At 52.9% G+C, this 15,975-nt stretch overlaps 6 protein-coding genes across 6 annotated transcripts; 3 read left to right on the top strand and 3 right to left on the bottom strand.

Annotated features, from left to right (window-relative positions):
- Nucleotides 1–357: 357 nt before the first annotated feature.
- On the top strand, nt 358–1,689 carry SNOG_11895 (hypothetical protein; the record flags this gene model as incomplete). Its single annotated transcript, XM_001802079.1, has 2 exons — nt 358–702; nt 805–1,689. The coding sequence occupies 2 exons, from the start codon at nt 358–360 to the stop codon at nt 1,687–1,689; spliced, it is 1,230 nt and encodes a 409-aa protein (XP_001802131.1).
- Nucleotides 1,690–2,149: 460 nt separating this feature from the next.
- SNOG_11894 (hypothetical protein) lies at nt 2,150–4,773 on the bottom strand (the record flags this gene model as incomplete). Its single annotated transcript, XM_001802078.1, has 6 exons — nt 2,150–2,469; nt 2,523–2,948; nt 2,979–3,540; nt 3,601–3,795; nt 3,905–4,680; nt 4,746–4,773. The coding sequence occupies 6 exons, from the start codon at nt 4,771–4,773 to the stop codon at nt 2,150–2,152; spliced, it is 2,307 nt and encodes a 768-aa protein (XP_001802130.1).
- A 995-nt stretch (nt 4,774–5,768) lies between these two features.
- Nucleotides 5,769–6,758, bottom strand: SNOG_11893 (hypothetical protein; the record flags this gene model as incomplete). The annotated part of the gene is made up of 1 exon (XM_001802077.1): nt 5,769–6,758. One exon carries the CDS (start codon nt 6,756–6,758, stop codon nt 5,769–5,771), a length of 990 nt encoding a protein of 329 aa, XP_001802129.1.
- A 1,499-nt stretch (nt 6,759–8,257) lies between these two features.
- Nucleotides 8,258–9,302, bottom strand: SNOG_11892 (hypothetical protein; the record flags this gene model as incomplete). Its single annotated transcript, XM_001802076.1, has 2 exons — nt 8,258–9,037; nt 9,093–9,302. The coding sequence occupies 2 exons, from the start codon at nt 9,300–9,302 to the stop codon at nt 8,258–8,260; spliced, it is 990 nt and encodes a 329-aa protein (XP_001802128.1).
- A 622-nt stretch (nt 9,303–9,924) lies between these two features.
- Nucleotides 9,925–13,317, top strand: SNOG_11891 (hypothetical protein; the record flags this gene model as incomplete). The annotated part of the gene is made up of 1 exon (XM_001802075.1): nt 9,925–13,317. One exon carries the CDS (start codon nt 9,925–9,927, stop codon nt 13,315–13,317), a length of 3,393 nt encoding a protein of 1,130 aa, XP_001802127.1.
- Nucleotides 13,318–14,505: 1,188 nt separating this feature from the next.
- Nucleotides 14,506–15,937, top strand: SNOG_11890 (hypothetical protein; the record flags this gene model as incomplete). Its single annotated transcript, XM_001802074.1, has 2 exons — nt 14,506–15,835; nt 15,888–15,937. 2 exons carry the CDS (start codon nt 14,506–14,508, stop codon nt 15,935–15,937), a joined length of 1,380 nt encoding a protein of 459 aa, XP_001802126.1.
- Between the last annotated feature and the right edge of the window lie 38 nt (nt 15,938–15,975).

The following is a 15,975-nucleotide window of genomic DNA, read 5'->3' as shown; positions in this document are numbered from 1 at the left end:
CATTCACATCATGCTGAGGTGCGCTGCCTCCCTTGGGTTTATCGTGCAACGCCACCTACCCTTGCGCATGCGATATGCACGCTGCTGCGCCTTGTCGCTGACCCCAAGAACTGTTGTTAGCTATGTATGTAGCCTAGCGACTTTAGCTTGCCGCATCACTCCCCGATCGAAAACACGATGCGCGATGTTTCTAGACATCGCGTTGCAGCTTTCTCTCTAGCTGTATCGCACTTCTGCATACGAGCAGTCAAGCCTCCTGCAGTGGACGAAAATATCTGGCAAAGTGGAGGCGTTCATTTCTCTCCGAAAACAACCCACGGAGCTTGACCACCAATACGCCAGATTAACATCATTGTAATGGCTTCTAAAGATACTCTATCTGGTCCTTCAGGTAAAGAGCTACCTTACTCCATGGCACCACTGAATCTATCCAAGAATGAGATGAGGCTAGTAGAACTTCGACGCAATGACGAATCCGCTATACCGACATGCATCTTGCGATCGTACCCAATTGACGGACCTTTTCCACCATACGTTGCGCTTTCATACGCCTGGGGTGAGAAATTGAACTACAGAGGTATCGACCTCAACGGGGTTTTATTTCCCTTGGGCCGAAACGTTTGGACATTCCTTCAAGATATGAGAGAGAGTGGGAGATACGGTACATACTGGATCGACGCCATTTCGATTGACCAAAATAACGTAAGAGAGCGCAATCACCAGGTCCAGATGATGCGGCAAATTTACAGTAACGCTGAGTCGGTCTCAATATGGCTTGGTGAGATGGATTCTGAATTTGATTAGTATACGGCTATGGCCATTCTGGAAGCTGGAGGCCGTAGTCAAGAGACTTTTCGGACTTCCAAAGTAGACAAAGCAATGCTTGCTCTATGTGGAAGACAGTATTGGACACGAACTTGGATCGTCCAAGAGATACTGCTCGCGAAGGAGATTTTCGTATACTGCGGCGTAGCAAAAGTGCACTGGACCACGTTCGCAGACTTCTTTGACATTGATAATGTCATGGTATCGAACACATGGGGAGAATCATCCCGCATCTCTCCTGTCATCGAATCAGCAGCTGCAGATATTGTCAGAGCAAAGATCGACCGGAACACAAAGGGTTCTCAGCCTCGACCACTAATGGACTTGATCAAGTTATGCCACAAGCAGCAGTCAACAGATATTCGGGACAAAATCTACGCGCTCCACGGTCTCGCCAGTGACACGGAAGACATGGTCATCGACTATGATGTGCCTGTAGAACAACTCCTTGTCATCGTTCTGAAGCGTACCCTGGCATCAATTCCACCGACCAATAATCTCGACATCGAAAATGCGAGAATAGAGATTCTGCAGACTGAAGAAACACTTCGCGATGCCCTAGGGATCTACCATTATATTGAAGAGGTCGACAACATCATATACGCTGAGGAACGACGTATCACAAGCAAATGCAAAACGAAGGCAATTAAAGCTATACAAGCTGATGCGCAAGGTTCCCCACACTACTTATCCTGGAGACACCAGATACTCGAGGGAGCCCTTTCGAATAGATTCTTGGGACCATCTCCCAGATCCGTTAAAGAAGGACTTGATCTATTCCACAGTCCCACTAAGTCTGTGGAAGCGTGGCATGGGGCTCGTAAAACTACAGCGCAACGACGATACAGACATCTTGACATGTAACATGCGACCGTACTTAATCGATAGACCTCGTTCGCCTTGCGTCGTGCTTTCATACGCTTGGGGTAATAAAGTGCAATACATTAGCATTATCTGGCTCCGGTATCGTCCACCCACACTACCTAGGTAGTAGAGCTAAATCATACACTTTCGTCAATTGTCAGCATTGTTGGGACGGACCTTTCAGTCTGAGATCGTTGGAATCACCGGTTTTGGATCGATAAAAGAATTCTGCTCAATTAGAAATTGTACGTAATAAAAAGCTACCTTGAAAACGGTAAGTTGAGTGACTGCAGAGCTTATTGGGTTGCGTGTTAGCTACTCCTTATCCCAAACGCCAACTTCCAATTCCACCTCGAAGCTTCTCCTATACACTGAAAATAAATCTTGTTCCTTCCCGCCCGGGATTTCTGGGCTTTTGCTTCGGCATATGCGGGGTTTCCGAACGTCTTGCGCAGGGTGTCTAGCGAGAACTACCCTCGTTGGGCTTTGTGGTCGCCAGCGCTGGTGTGTATCTCTTCGCTGTCTCGCTTGGTTCAACGTGTACCCCTTTACCTCGCACTTCCTTGGTCTTCCCAGTCTTGTCTAGCTCGGTCGTTTTGATATTTGGTTCCTCTCCTAGCAGCCTTCTCTTGAACTTCACCATTGAGTCCTTCTTCCACCTCGCCATTGGTGTCTCTTCCTTTCCATCCTCTGCGCGGCCGCCAAACATGATGTCAAAACGTTTTAGCGACAAAACCACAAGCACACCCGTAATTAGAAAGGTCAGAAATTCTGTGCCGACTTTAAGATCGTTAGAGGTCGCAGTGTACGGAAGCTCGCAGTGGGATACTCACCAAATATACCCGCCATCTTCCCCCCATGATAAGCCAAGTCCTTCTTAGAGGTACTATCACCGCCGCTGTTCCCAACACGGAGCCGGTCAAAGGAGTTCATGTTCAACGCAAACAGCGCAGTGAGAAATGCCAATGGCGTAAAGAAAATTGTTACGACTGCGAACCCAATAGCGGCAGTGCTAATGAGCACGCCAGCGTGTGAGTCCTCGACGCTGGCAAATGTTCGCTTTAGATTGAGTAAATCCTGGCAGGTTTTCTCTATGCGTTCAGCGTCACCGTCGATCTTCTCTGTTCTTGTCTGGTATTCGTCGAGACTTTTTAGCGCCCTCTGGACGTCGGCCCACGAATGTGAGAAAGTGGCTTCGCTTCTATATTGAGATTCGTCCCGTTTTTTCAACAGTTTTTGCATGATATCTTTCTGTTGCGCTAGGATGTGCTGTATCATAGCTAACTCACTCCGACAATCCGAGAGACGGTAGAGGAGGTCTACCTCGGTTTTATACTTTATGTCCTTGCGCATGGTTTCTTTGGTGTAAGTCATGACATCTGTCAAAACAGAGACAACGCGCTGTTCGAATACGTCTAGTGTTGAGCGAGATTCAAATGAGCGAAAGTACCGGTCGTGTCCGAATTGCTTAACCCGATTTGCCATGAAAATTCCCATCTGAAGATACTTGTCTTTTTCCACTTCTAGCTCATTGGTATGAACTGCATCCTCTTCGTATTCGTAAGCGGAAATGATAGTGTTATCCAATTTCCAAAGCCATAGTTGCGGTACGATGAGTATAGGAAATCCCTTCACTTTTTTGCGGGTTTGGCGCGGTTCAGACACAACTTGGTCATCATTTCGCTCTCTTAAAGCTGCCTCGCTAAGTCCGGGATAGTAAGCTTCGTCCAGGGTCCGCGCAGTATGTACTTTGCACCCAGCGGCGTTCGATCCTTCAATTTTCGTGCTCAGAGATCTTCGAAGTTCTTTGTACGACCCTCGGTCCCATTCAAACTCGGAATGATCCACGAGCTGTAAGCAGGGAAACTAGCCAGGTGAGCGGCGTCTTTGACAAGAGAAGGATAAACGTACTACAACTACCGTGAGATCCAAGTCTTTGGCATTTGTACTGGCCACGGCTTCAGTACCATCATTGGCTTCCGTACCGTGCTCCCAGAATCCAACCTCTCGAAAGGTCAAATTTAGATTACCAGGTTCCAGCTTTGACAAATGAAATGACTCTTCGAAAGATTTTGAGAATTGGGGCAAAGCAGCGTCGACAATTGCCTGTACACGTCAGACAGGCTAACCGTAGATGGATCTCGGTGATTATACCCCTATGACAAGTCCCTAGAGTCCGTCAGCTTGTGTGTCCAGGGAAATAGCCAAGTCTTACATTGGTAGATGACACCCGTATGACCGCGGTTGTTGCTGTTATGTAGCGGGTCCAGTCTTCCTTTGCAATGTTCTCGGCAACAATCTTTTGATCGCCAGATCGGGTATCGCCAAACAGGGTATTGGCGGAGATTGGCAGTCTCTCCGAATCGATCAGTGTGGCTCGGAGATCGACCAATTCAGAAATTCGTTGTCCCTGTGAGAAAGCTCGATACCTCCACAATTGTTTTGGACGCAGCTCAACATTTGATCTTTTAATCACAAGCAGGCAGGACGGATCTGCTCCAAGATCCAACAAAGCTGCGAGAGTCTTCACAAGTGTGCGGTCCACAGCCTGGTCAACCAGGTTTTTCCCAACAGGGGGATTTCCGTTGACCAACAAGGCAAGGTCTGTAGAATTGAGATGCGAGTTGAGCCCGCGTAGTATGATGCTAAGCCCTTTGTCCATGGAATCAATTGTACTCATGAAGAGAGTATTGAGTGGACCGATGTGATGCAAGTAGTCCTCATCTTGCTGAGTTTGTTTGCTCCTTGCTCTCGGATCTTTTGGTCGTCGGCGGCCCTGGCCTCGTCGGGTTGGTTTGCTCATCGATCCCGGGTCGCTTGATTGTTGAAGATCGCGTGCGACCGTAAGCTTCTCTCGAAAGAATCCATCGAAGGAAGTGATAAAGCTGGAGATGTCTGCATAAGTAGGTATGCCGTTGTTCACACCGATTTTTGCTTTCAACTCAACGAGTGCTGAATCTACTCTTTCCTCCGAGGACGAAGCTGTACTAACTAAAGCTGGTGTATAGTCAGCGTCTAACGCAACTCGAGAATATATCTACAAACTCCCATCATACATGACCCTGACGAATATGCCGCAGACATTGTTGGAAACAACCCTCTGGCTTTCGATCAAAGAACCAATTTACAGACAGAATTGATAAAAAACACTCCATAACATTCGCGTCTCTCAGCCTCCTCTTATCAACCCCTCTTTTCCACCTGCCCATTCAACGAAAACAAAAAGTTCAGCTCATGCACGACTCGCTGCAAGCCTCCGGATTCGATACGCCACGCGCCAATGACAAAGCTGCCGGTGCACCATACACAGCTAAGCGATGGGAATGCGTGCGGGCACCGGTCAACATCTGCACATGCGTGTTTACGAGGAACGCATTGGCGGGGGGAGCGCCAGGGAAGGCAAGCAGGAAGCAAATGGTATGTGGCTCCAAATTGTTTTCAATAACCATATTACGCGGGGCTCTTGGGATCTACAATCACATGGATGACGTCGAAAGTATCGTTTGCGCTGAGGAACGGCGTATCACAAGCAAATACATCTCGAGATGAATTAAGGCTACACAAGCTGAATCACAAGACTCACAACATCAATTATCCTGGGTACAACAAATACTCAGAGGGGAACATCTAAACATCTTCGCTTCTGCCGGTTATAGACTATGCCCTCAAAGCGATGACAACACATTAGTCCTCGAGCCTCGAATACACAAAATTGTTGAAGTGGGAGAACGTGTGGAGAAAGCTCATGAGATGGGGGCGGGTCTTAAGTAGACTTTTGGTCGCCAAGATGGGTGAACAATCAGGGCATGTGACCCTTCAACAAAACCTTGGAAAGCACATTGTCTCTGTCTTGGAGATTTCCTTCTTGTCAGCGACGCGGTGGATGATTTTACCCGCAAACAGCCAGCAATGCCAACGGCACACAACTTAAAAAGACGACTGATGTCTAGAATTTGTGTAGCTCGTTCTCTGATGATACCCCTAATTTGCGTTCATATCTAGAATAAATATCTACAAGTTGACCTTGAAGCCAACATCTTCAAGTCCCCTACAACCCCCCTCCCACCCTTCCCCCTCACCTACGGCATAATCGCCGCAAACTTCTGCAGCACCGATACTCCCCCACAGCTCAAGAACTCTCCCAACCCCACTCCGCCTGTCGCCTCACCCGTTTCAAACCCCATCTCCGCCACGTCCTTGTCAAAATTCGCTTTCATATACAACGCAAACGCCGGCGCCGCGCAAAACACCCCCGCGAAGCATCCCATCGCCACATCCGCAAATGTATTCATCCCAGGCCGCGCCGCATCAATCGGCGGCAGGAACTTCCAACTAACTACCGCCCAAATGATGCTGAACACGGGGTATGCGACGAGGAGAGGGATGGGCGTGAACGAGACATTCAGCGCGCCGCGGATAAGTAGGATGGTGGCTTCGACGCCGAGGAGGATGCATGCGAAGGAATTCCAGAGGTTGAAGAGGAGGTAGAGAGATCCGCGACCGAGTCTCGCGCCATAGCGCGCTTTGGTGTCGAATGTGAGAGATAGGGCGGAGACGCCGATTGCGAGGGCGCGCACGAGGAGGATCGGGCCGTGGGGAGAGGAGATGTGGATGGAGAGCCAGATTGAGTGGGAGATGGGCGTGTACACGGCGGACCAGATCCAGCCGAGCCAGCCGAATGCGTGGACGGTGCGTTCGGGGGTTTTGGGCATGATAATGGAGGGCTTGAATTGGTGAGTAGGAGTGCTGGTGTTGTCGAATTGTCCTTCTGCATCATCTTCGTTGACGGTATTCAGACCTTTTTTCGCAGCTTGGTTCAACGGAAGCATACCAATGCTCTCATATTCAATATCAGCTTTTGAGATGTTCGGGTTTGTGCCGGCTTTCACACTGAGCCATAACTCGTAAAACCCAGCAGCTAGGATGCGGATAAACGCAAGCCACGAGATCCAGCCGGTGAAAAACGCGATCCAAAACCCGGAGAACAGCCCGTTCGCGACGGACCCGATGAAGGCGCTAAGTATGGAGCTGAATGCCGAGGCGGAGGGGGAGAGGGTACAGTCTGACATGGCAAGCGAGTGAAGATGTGCTGAAACTCAGGTTGAGTGGAAAGTCAAGTGCTCAGTCTGGTGACACGACGACAAAATAGCGAACAAACACGAAGAAAACGCAGACCTCAAAAATCGCGGGTAGAAAGATAAGCTTTTAAGACGCGGGAGGTAAGCCCCAAGGTATTCTTAGCATACAACAGGTAGCATTGGGGGCGGAGACGGCGTTCCGTAGGCTATGTGAACCCCAGCCCTACCAATGCAAGCACAGTAGAATAATCTGGGGGCCAGAAGAAAAAAGCAAACCACCGCCCAGAGATTGAGTCCGGGGTAGTATGCTGTTCCTATCTTTCTTGCTGGCGATGCAAGGATGTACTGAGCGAACGGTGGATGGAGTGAGGCGGCGTTGAGAAAGAGAGATAAATGGCCAGGGTCTCGCGAGAAGGAGTAGCGTGTTGTTGTACCGCGAGTATGGCTTGGGAAGGTGAGCAGGTCTATTATTTCCACGCACGATGAAGAAGAGGACGGGATATCCATCAACGAGATAGAAGTGATAGAAGAGCAGGTGGTAGTCTGAACGGCAACGTTGCGATCGACACTTTCGCTCATCTACACGGGACAGCGCGTTGTCTCTGAGTCCACAACTTCCATCAGAGCAGCAATGCGCAGGACCAAAATTCACGGGACTGGGGAGGAGCTGCTCTGCTCTACCTTCTCCCTGATTGATGCAGCAAGTTGAGTACTAGCGCAACAAATAGAGGAGCGAGTCAATGGCGAGCAAATCGACGGCGCGCTTCAAGAGAAAGTCAGAAAAACGACCGCACTCTGAAATATTTGAGATTGATAACCTGAGGGTCATGAAAAAAACGCGCGATAGATTCACACAGTAACCCAAGCAAGCCACCGACAGAAAATCTTCGCGAGATACACCATATCTGCAGGCTCCAAGGGAACAGTCTGGAAATCGCGGGCGGGAAGGATCGAGATAAGCTTATTAGTACGCGGGAGGGACGCCTGAGAGCAATAATCCTAGCTTTAGGGGCTGATGCGGCTTTAGGCGGGCTGTGTAGTGGTCAGCCCTATTGGGTCTGAATGATGTGAATGGTTGGAATTTGGGGGGAATTTGGGGGCGGAAACTGTTGTTGCGGCGCAGATGATTGGTGTTTGTGGTTCTCATGATCTTGACGTGGCGATGCTGCCTTCCAGTGTGTGCAAATTAAGATGGAAGGATGCGTGGGAGAGAAGTTGTTTGGGCTGGCACGTGAGTTGAATAAGCTTGGCATGCCCAACGTGGGAATAGGAGAGATGAACGAGACAATCCGCGGGCGATAGAAATAAGGACTACGATTAGGATTATCTTGGTACGTAATTCTAAAAATGTTAATTCTGCTGATCGGAGCGTACAGCTGATCGAAGCGCATAACTGATCGAAGTGCAATTTTGCTGATCGAAGCGTACATTTGCTGGTCAAAGCGTGTCGCTGATCGAAGCTTGTAGCTTGTAGCTAATCATAATGTGTCCTACCATATCCATGGCACCATCCTCTTGCGGTGACCTACCTTGTCCTGGCCAAACTTCTCGGCATACCACTCCTTGGTACCCCAGGCGGTCACACCCAGGTTTGAGGCCACGAAGATGGTGCCGCACACCATAGTCCAGCTCACCCAGCGGCCGTCGGGCGCAGCGAGGAACGACAGAAATGTGTAGATGAGAACTTCGCACGTGTAGTGTGGACACAGCAGATTAGTAAAGATGGGGTGTGATGGCAGCTGGTAGCCCTTCTTCTCGCTGCGCAAGCGATAGAGGTAGGCGTGGAAGCTGTGCTGAAACACGTGCGCAGTCAGGACGGCAGGCACGAGCATGGTGGTGGACCAGTGTCTCGGACCCTGATGGGCGCCCTCGATCCATATGGAGACGTTCATGGCGAGGTAAAAAGCAATGCCCAGCAGCCAATGGACGAACCACATCCTGCTCTTGCTTTTGGACGTGTAGGCGTCGGACTCGAGCAGCCTGCGCACGCCCTGCAGCAGCATGAGCATCCACACGACCTGCAGCTGGCCGGGCGTGGTCCACACGCGCAGCCATAGGCCCCAGAAGAGCGAGGAGATGACCGAGGTGATGTAGAAGTGGGTGAAGTAGTTGTGGGGGACCTGGATGGCGGCGAAGTCGTCGAGGAGCGTGTCGAGGGCCGTCTTCTGCGCGGGCTCCTCGCTCGGGGCGCTTTTGCCCGTTGGAGTGGTACGAGAGCCGTATACAAGAAAGCGGCGGCGCAGGGCAGGAACAAGCTGGATGGCCAGAATCTATGGGCAGGGCAGATTAGTGGGGGCTATCGCGGGCTGGGCAGTGTGCGGCTACAAGAAGAGAGGCAGCCAGATAGAAGACGCGCAGCAGCACGGCGGGTGTGTTCGCCGGGTGCTCGAGGCTGCTGGCTGGCGGTGCTGGGCGTGACATGGTGGTGATGAGAGAGAAGTGTGCACTGCGCGAGGCACTTGGCGGGCACAGCACAGTGACGAGGAAATGATGCGGGCGGAGTGCGCCAATAATGCGAATTAGAGTTTGGCCCATGTTTGTGCTTTCACCACTAACTCTGCTAATTAGCCGGCGATCGCTGCGGTTTAGCGGCACAATTCGCGTGGGTCGCGATGCTGCTTCGGGGCTGCTGAAGCCACAGAAGGCAGTGCACGCGAGACATGGCAGCGTGCGAGAAGCAGATGAATTTCACTGAGACGCGCGCGTCATGACCCGCCGTCTGGACTACCCACGCGCTGCTGCTGCTGCGTCGCCGCCAGCCGCGGCCGCCATGATGGAGCGACAGAAGCACAACGGCGTGGTGTTGTTATGAAAGCAGCTAGCCCGTCCTTCAGGAGGGCTCCACCAGTAAGCTCGCGGCGCCCATGACTGCGTGCATGGCCTTGTCAAGCCTCTCTCCGTGTCGCTTCGCTCGGCCAGCCCTCTGCCTGCACCTCTGCATCTGCCCTTCACAACACTCCCACCGCCCATCTCGTCCCACCGCGCCAACCACCCGCCGCTGCCCTCTGACTGGCGTCGCTGCGGCCCTGAGCGACTGACCCGCGTCCCTTTGCGTGCCCGCCGCCCAAGCGCCTGCTGTTACCGCCCACCTTGCCGTCCCTTGCGCTTCGAGCCAGCATGAGGCAGGATCCCCAGCGTCCTGTCCCCTACCTGCGTGATGACCAGTAATGGCGATGCTGCATTAAACGCACCCTCTGCCCCCGCTGCAGCCCTCGGCGACCGTCCCCGCGGCACTCCAGAGCGAGACGTGCCCAAGCTGTCGTCCTCCGAGGCTGCCTCGCCGTCGTCCAAGGAGAACCGCCCGCTGCCGTCCAACGGCGACCACGACCACGACCGTGACCATGACGATGCACAGAACGAGTCCGAGGCCGAGACGGTCGTGCTCTCGCCCGAGAAGAAGATGATCAAGAAGGAGCGCATCGACGACGACGACGATGCCCGGCTACGCTCCATCAAAGAAGAATCCCGCGCCCCGACGCCGCTGAGCAACGGCCAGCGACTCTCCAGCAATGGCAAGGAGCTCAAGCTCAACGGCGCCAAGCACGGCTCCGAGCGCGATGCGAAGAGCCCGCCCACGTCTCCCAGCAGCCGCACCACGTCGCGGCACACCAAAGACACCAGCCCGACCGACTCGACCAAATCGCCCGTCCACGCCAATCTGTCGCCCACCCAGAACGCGTCGCGTGGCCGCAGTGCTTCGACCGCCGAAAGCCGCAAGCGCAAGCTGCGCGATGACTCCTTCCCCAAGTCAATTGAGCCGCCGCGACAAAAGGCGAGGACCGAGGGTCTGAAAGAATCGCGCCAGCCTGGATCCCCCGCAACCCCAGGACTCGGGCGCCCCCACAAGCGTTCACAGTCGACACAGTCCACGGCAACAGGGGTCGCCAGCCGCAAACGCAGGGAAACCACTAGCCTTGCCATGTCAATCGAGCCCACGCGTTTGCCCGAGGACGATAGTTCAGACGACTCCGATTCTGCGCCCGCACACACGCCAAATTTGCAGCAACACAATCGCGTCAAACGCTCCTCACACCGCGCCCTCACCTCACCCGCCCGGACCATGCCCAAGAGCAAGACTGACAGGTTCGGTGCCACTCGTCTAGCACGAGAAAGCGAAAAGGGCGACCTGGACGCGGTCAAGGAGGCGTATGAAGAGTCACCCGACGAGCTCAACCAGGTCGACTATGCAGGCATTGCGCCATTGCAGAAGGCGTCTCTGCATGGCTGGGCAGATGTCGTCCGCTATCTCATTAGCAAAGGCTGTAATACCGCATGCGAATCCAACGACCGCGACACACCACTCATCGATGCCGTGGAGAACGGCCACCTCGATGTTGTTCGCTTGCTGCTCAACGAAGGCCGCGTAAACCCGCATCATTCGAATAAGAAAGGACAGCGCGCAATTGACGTCATGGACTACGAGGATGAAGACGCAGAAGAGATCGAGAAAGTGCTGAGAGAAGCGATGCGAAGAGAAACCAACACGTCAAGAGACGACAAACCGCCAGAGCGAAAGCAAGCAAAGACTGCGTCAAGGCTTCTGTACAATGAGTACAACGTGGAAACTTTGATCGAAAAAGCCGGAGACGGCGATATCTTGGCTGTAGGAGAATTGATCAACAGCAACATCAAGCCGAACATTACCTGCGGTGTGGCGGCAGCAAGAGGTGGACACTATGATATCCTCAGCATCCTGCTTGCGAGCGGCCTGAAAGCGGATCCCGATCCATCGAAGCATCCAGAAACTCCCATGACGGTCGCCATCGGCCGTGGCCATCTCAAGATCATTCAACTTCTTTTGGAGCAGGACAACTTCGATCCAACCCGGCGGAATAAAGAAGGCAAGACGTACTATGAGCTCGCGGAGGAAAAGGCTGGTCCCCGATGGGAACTGGAGCGCGATGTGCTCAAGCGTGCGTTCGACGAGCACAAAGGACAGCACAGGAGTCCTCGCAGGCCTAAGAAGGAACCGCCGAACCTCTCAGCAATCCGCATGAAGCGCAACAGCTTACCGAAGCGGGACCGCTCGTCGTCTCCCCGGCAGGAAACGAAGCGTGCCCACCTCACAAAGTCATCAACTGTACCCAATCCTCCGCAAAAGTCGCGGCGCCTCATGTCAGGAAAGGAAATGGCAAATCGAGAAGGCAAGAGGCGGAAACGGGTCGTGGACGACGAGTCATCAGAGGAAGAGAGCGAAGAAGATGTGCGGCCTCCCACGAGAAAGGTGAAGCCACGGTCATTCAGCCTCGGCGAAGAAGACAAGCCAGCCAAACGACCGTTCAAAGCCCAGTCGGACGACAATGACACTACCAAGCGAAAAGTGCGTGCACGGTCTAACGAAAGCGAAGACGACCACGCAAAACCTCCCACTAAAGTTCGGAAGCCCATAGAAAAGCCAGCTAGCGCGAAGCCCACTCCGGAAATCGATTCTCCAGACGAACGGAAAATTGTCAAGAACAAGATCAAGTACAAGACATTGGACGACAAAATCAGGAAGCGCAAGATGTCTGATGCTTCGACCGATGATCGCAGCATCAAGAAGACGCCAAATGTCTCGGCCAAATCTACGCCTGCTCCTCCAGAACGAACCGCGACCCCCGAAGCCGTGCGCGAGCGCCGTCAAGAAGAGCAGCGGCTCGAGACGGAGGCTAGGAAGCGGGCGGCCGAGGCGGCAGCGCAAGAAGAGAAGCGGAAGAAGGACGAGGAGGAGGCTGCTCGCAAAGCTGCGGAAGAGGCTGAGGCGAAACGAAAGGCTGAAGCAGAGGCCGAAGCGCAACGCGAAGCACAGCGACAAGCCGAAGAGGCTGAAAATGCACGTAAGCGTGAGGAAGAAGAAGCACAGCGTCGGGCAGAGGAGGAAGCGAAACGGCAAGAAATGCTCGCAGCTCGACAAGATCGTTTATCCAAGCTTCCACGCGCCCTTCGACGAGCCTGCGAGTTGGGCCACAATCGACCGCTTCACTTCTCTGGCGAAGAACTCGGCATATCTGCAGTCTTCCTCCCGCTCTTCTACGCAACCTCGAAGGACCTTCACGAGCCGGTAGGCTCACACGACAAGACCTACGTCTGCTCTTTCCAACTCGTGGGCATCCTCGGCCTCCCCGAACTCGATCTCGCACACCTCGATGCGCCGTACGTCGACTGGCCACGCATACCCGTAACGCACAAGCAACGGGACGCCATCCTGCGCCAATACGACGTTTCTCTGCTTGCCCAAGACTTCCGCTTCCCCATGGAAGGCACGCCCGACTTCAATTACGCCAAGATTCAGGAGAGCATCAAAGAAGCCAAGAATCAGTTCCTCACCATGGACGGTCTCTACTGGATTGAGGAGAGCCTGATGCGTGCGGAAGTTGAGAAGGTCGAGAGTCTGCAGCCACTACTCAAAGATATCAAGCCGGAGTGCAGCAGAAGACGCATACGCCTTGCCGAAATCGATGACAATGCGAAATTGGAGCAAAAGCAAAAGCCGCGCAAGAGTTTCATGGATATCGTGATGAAGCAAGAAGTGGCGAATGGCGTTGTGCATGTTAATGGCGATGTGGGATGAAAGAAGCGAACTGGGTCATACGGTACTTAACACAAACATTTGTATATTTTAAAGACGATGCGAAGAAGCACTCCGCCAGCAGTGTTGTTCTTGCGCTACAAAGACCCCGGCGCCGAGGAGCGTGAGGGTGGGGATATGTTCTGACGGGCGGTGGATGGGAAGGGGCTGATGTGCGCGGATGATGACATGTACATTGAGATGAACAAATGTGATGATGATGGGACGGGATAGGAAGGATAGGACAAGGATTATAACTGTGCATACTATCAAGTACTGAACAAATATTCAAGGACATATGCACTTGAAGATGTGGAGTTGACCACGGGTATTTGTCCCTCACAGAGCGGTGGGCGGAAACGTGAGATGAACCTTGCCGAACCTTGCCGAATTTACCGTCGATCGCTGGGATTGTCTTTGGCGTGCGGTAACTAAGCTGTCCCCCACATCAAGTACATCAAGCAGTGAGCACCAATGCAGATGTCCCTGCATATCTAGGCAACAGTCTACTATATTTTCGGAAACTCTAGCTATCACCACCACCACAATGCAGGTATGTCCGATACCGATCTAGCACAAAATTTAGAACAGGGGGAGGGGGGAGAAGAGGAAGAAATCGAAGTTCCTTCGATAATCTTACATCCACACATCGACTGCAAAGTCAACACGCAATTCAAATGCCCGCTTAAAACAACCTCTAAGCACACTCTTGCTGATGCACACGAATCTGCACGAAAAGGCTGCCCACAATGCATCCTCCGCACTGCAGCAATTACTAGGATTTTCCCGGATGCACTATCCTCCGCAGAGATACAGTGCAGTCATAACTATATATTTCTGCCTTTCTACATTCAAGAGCAGCGCGTTGTGCTAGCTAGTGAGGAGGAACTGCACGATGACGAGCATCAACTTATTTGCAATTTCTATGGGGATAGAATCGGTGGACTAGGGTGTGTGGAGCAAGTTGTACCATGTAATACGGATTCGAAGAAGAGTTTGGAAACTGTGAAGAAGTGGTTAAGTGAGTGTGATGAAGGGCATGATTGCATGCAATTTTCAGCGACGGAATTCATGCCTCGCCGACTGTTAGACATACGCAACAACAACGTTCGACTACATGAGACCACACCGTTAGACCACGGTCTTAAATACGCATGTCTATCACATTGTTGGGGCATACCACCTGCCACGATGCTCCGAACCACTCCCGCGACTTTCACCGCTTTCCTCCAAACCATACCATGGGACACAATCCCCCCATCATTCCAAGACGCCATCTCCTTCGCGCGCAAACTCGCCCTACCATTCCTCTGGATCGACGCCCTCTGCATAATCCAAGACGACGCAAAAGACTGGCAGCAGCAATCCAGCGCCATGGCCGACATCTACCAAGGCGCATACCTCACCCTCGCAGCAACAAGTTCACCCAACGCAGGCGGAGGCTGTTACACGCAAATGCACACATCGCCTGCCCACCGCTCCACCAGCCCCTTGCTTACAATACACTCCGCGAACTCCACCCGCTGTCTCTCCGCGCGCCCCAAATTTACCCACAAAATGTCCCGCCTCCCGCTCTTAACCCGCGCATGGGTCTACCAAGAACGCATCCTCTCCCCACGCGTCCTGCACTTCGCCGACGAAGAACTCGTATGGGAATGCCAGCACGCCGTGACGTGCGAGTGCAGCGGAGACAATCTCGAGGACAGGATGGAGCACGCACGCATCTCGCTATCGAATAGCTTCGGGCTGATTGGGCCGCACAGGCGGCATCCTGCGCCGCTAGATCTCTGGTTCCAGATCGTGGATGAGTATACGAGTCTCAGGCTGAAGTTTGCGAGTGACATGTTGCCCGCGTTGTCGGGGATTGCGAAGGCGTTTGCGGAGAGGTGTGGCGGTGGGTATGTTGCGGGCATGTGGAGACGCACGCTAGTGAGGGAGATGTTGTGGTATAGGCAAGAGGTGGATGGGAGTGAGATATACAGGGGTGAAGTTAGGCCGTGGAGAGCGCCGAGTTGGTCGTGGGTGTCGAGGGATTGGCCTGCGGATTTCAGGGTTTTGCCTACGACTCGGGAGATTGCCCAGGTGCTGGATGTTTCTTGTCAGCCTGCTGGTGCTGATCCGACGGGGCAATTAGAGTCTGCGACGCTCACGCTTAGGACGAAGGTGTTGCGTGCACGCTTTGAGATTGGGAGCAGGACTATCGATCTCTTTAGTGGGGACTTGAAGATACCTCAGGCGGTCTTCCAGGAGACTTCTTACATTCTTTCCGAACTATGCACCGGCTACCTGGACTTCGATGAGCAGTATCAACCTGACATACTCCTCGCTCAAATCGCAGAATGCTCGGGAGACTGTCGCATGTTTTTAGCCGGTCTGCCGGCGCCCGTACATGTCACGCAGGAGGTCCTGTCATTCATGCTGCTCGCAAGACGGGAGGAGAGAGAAGAAGGTTGGAGACGTGTCGGCCTTGCTACGATTGCTGCATACGAGCCAGATTCATCGTCCTTTGCTTGTCTCACAAGTGAAGAAAGATGTAAAATCATCGGGGACAAAAGAAAATGCGAAAGACCTAGAGTTTCAGATGAAAGCGCTGAATGGAAGCGTGCACTATTTCAGCGGCTGAATGATTCGGAGATGCAGGACTTATTGGTGTGGTAAAGC

Source organism: Parastagonospora nodorum (genome assembly GCF_000146915.1).
Source record: "Parastagonospora nodorum SN15 chromosome Unknown scaffold_20, whole genome shotgun sequence".
NCBI classification, from domain to species: Eukaryota; Fungi; Ascomycota; class Dothideomycetes; order Pleosporales; family Phaeosphaeriaceae; genus Parastagonospora; species Parastagonospora nodorum.
This window is presented reverse-complemented; position numbering and strand designations above follow the sequence as displayed.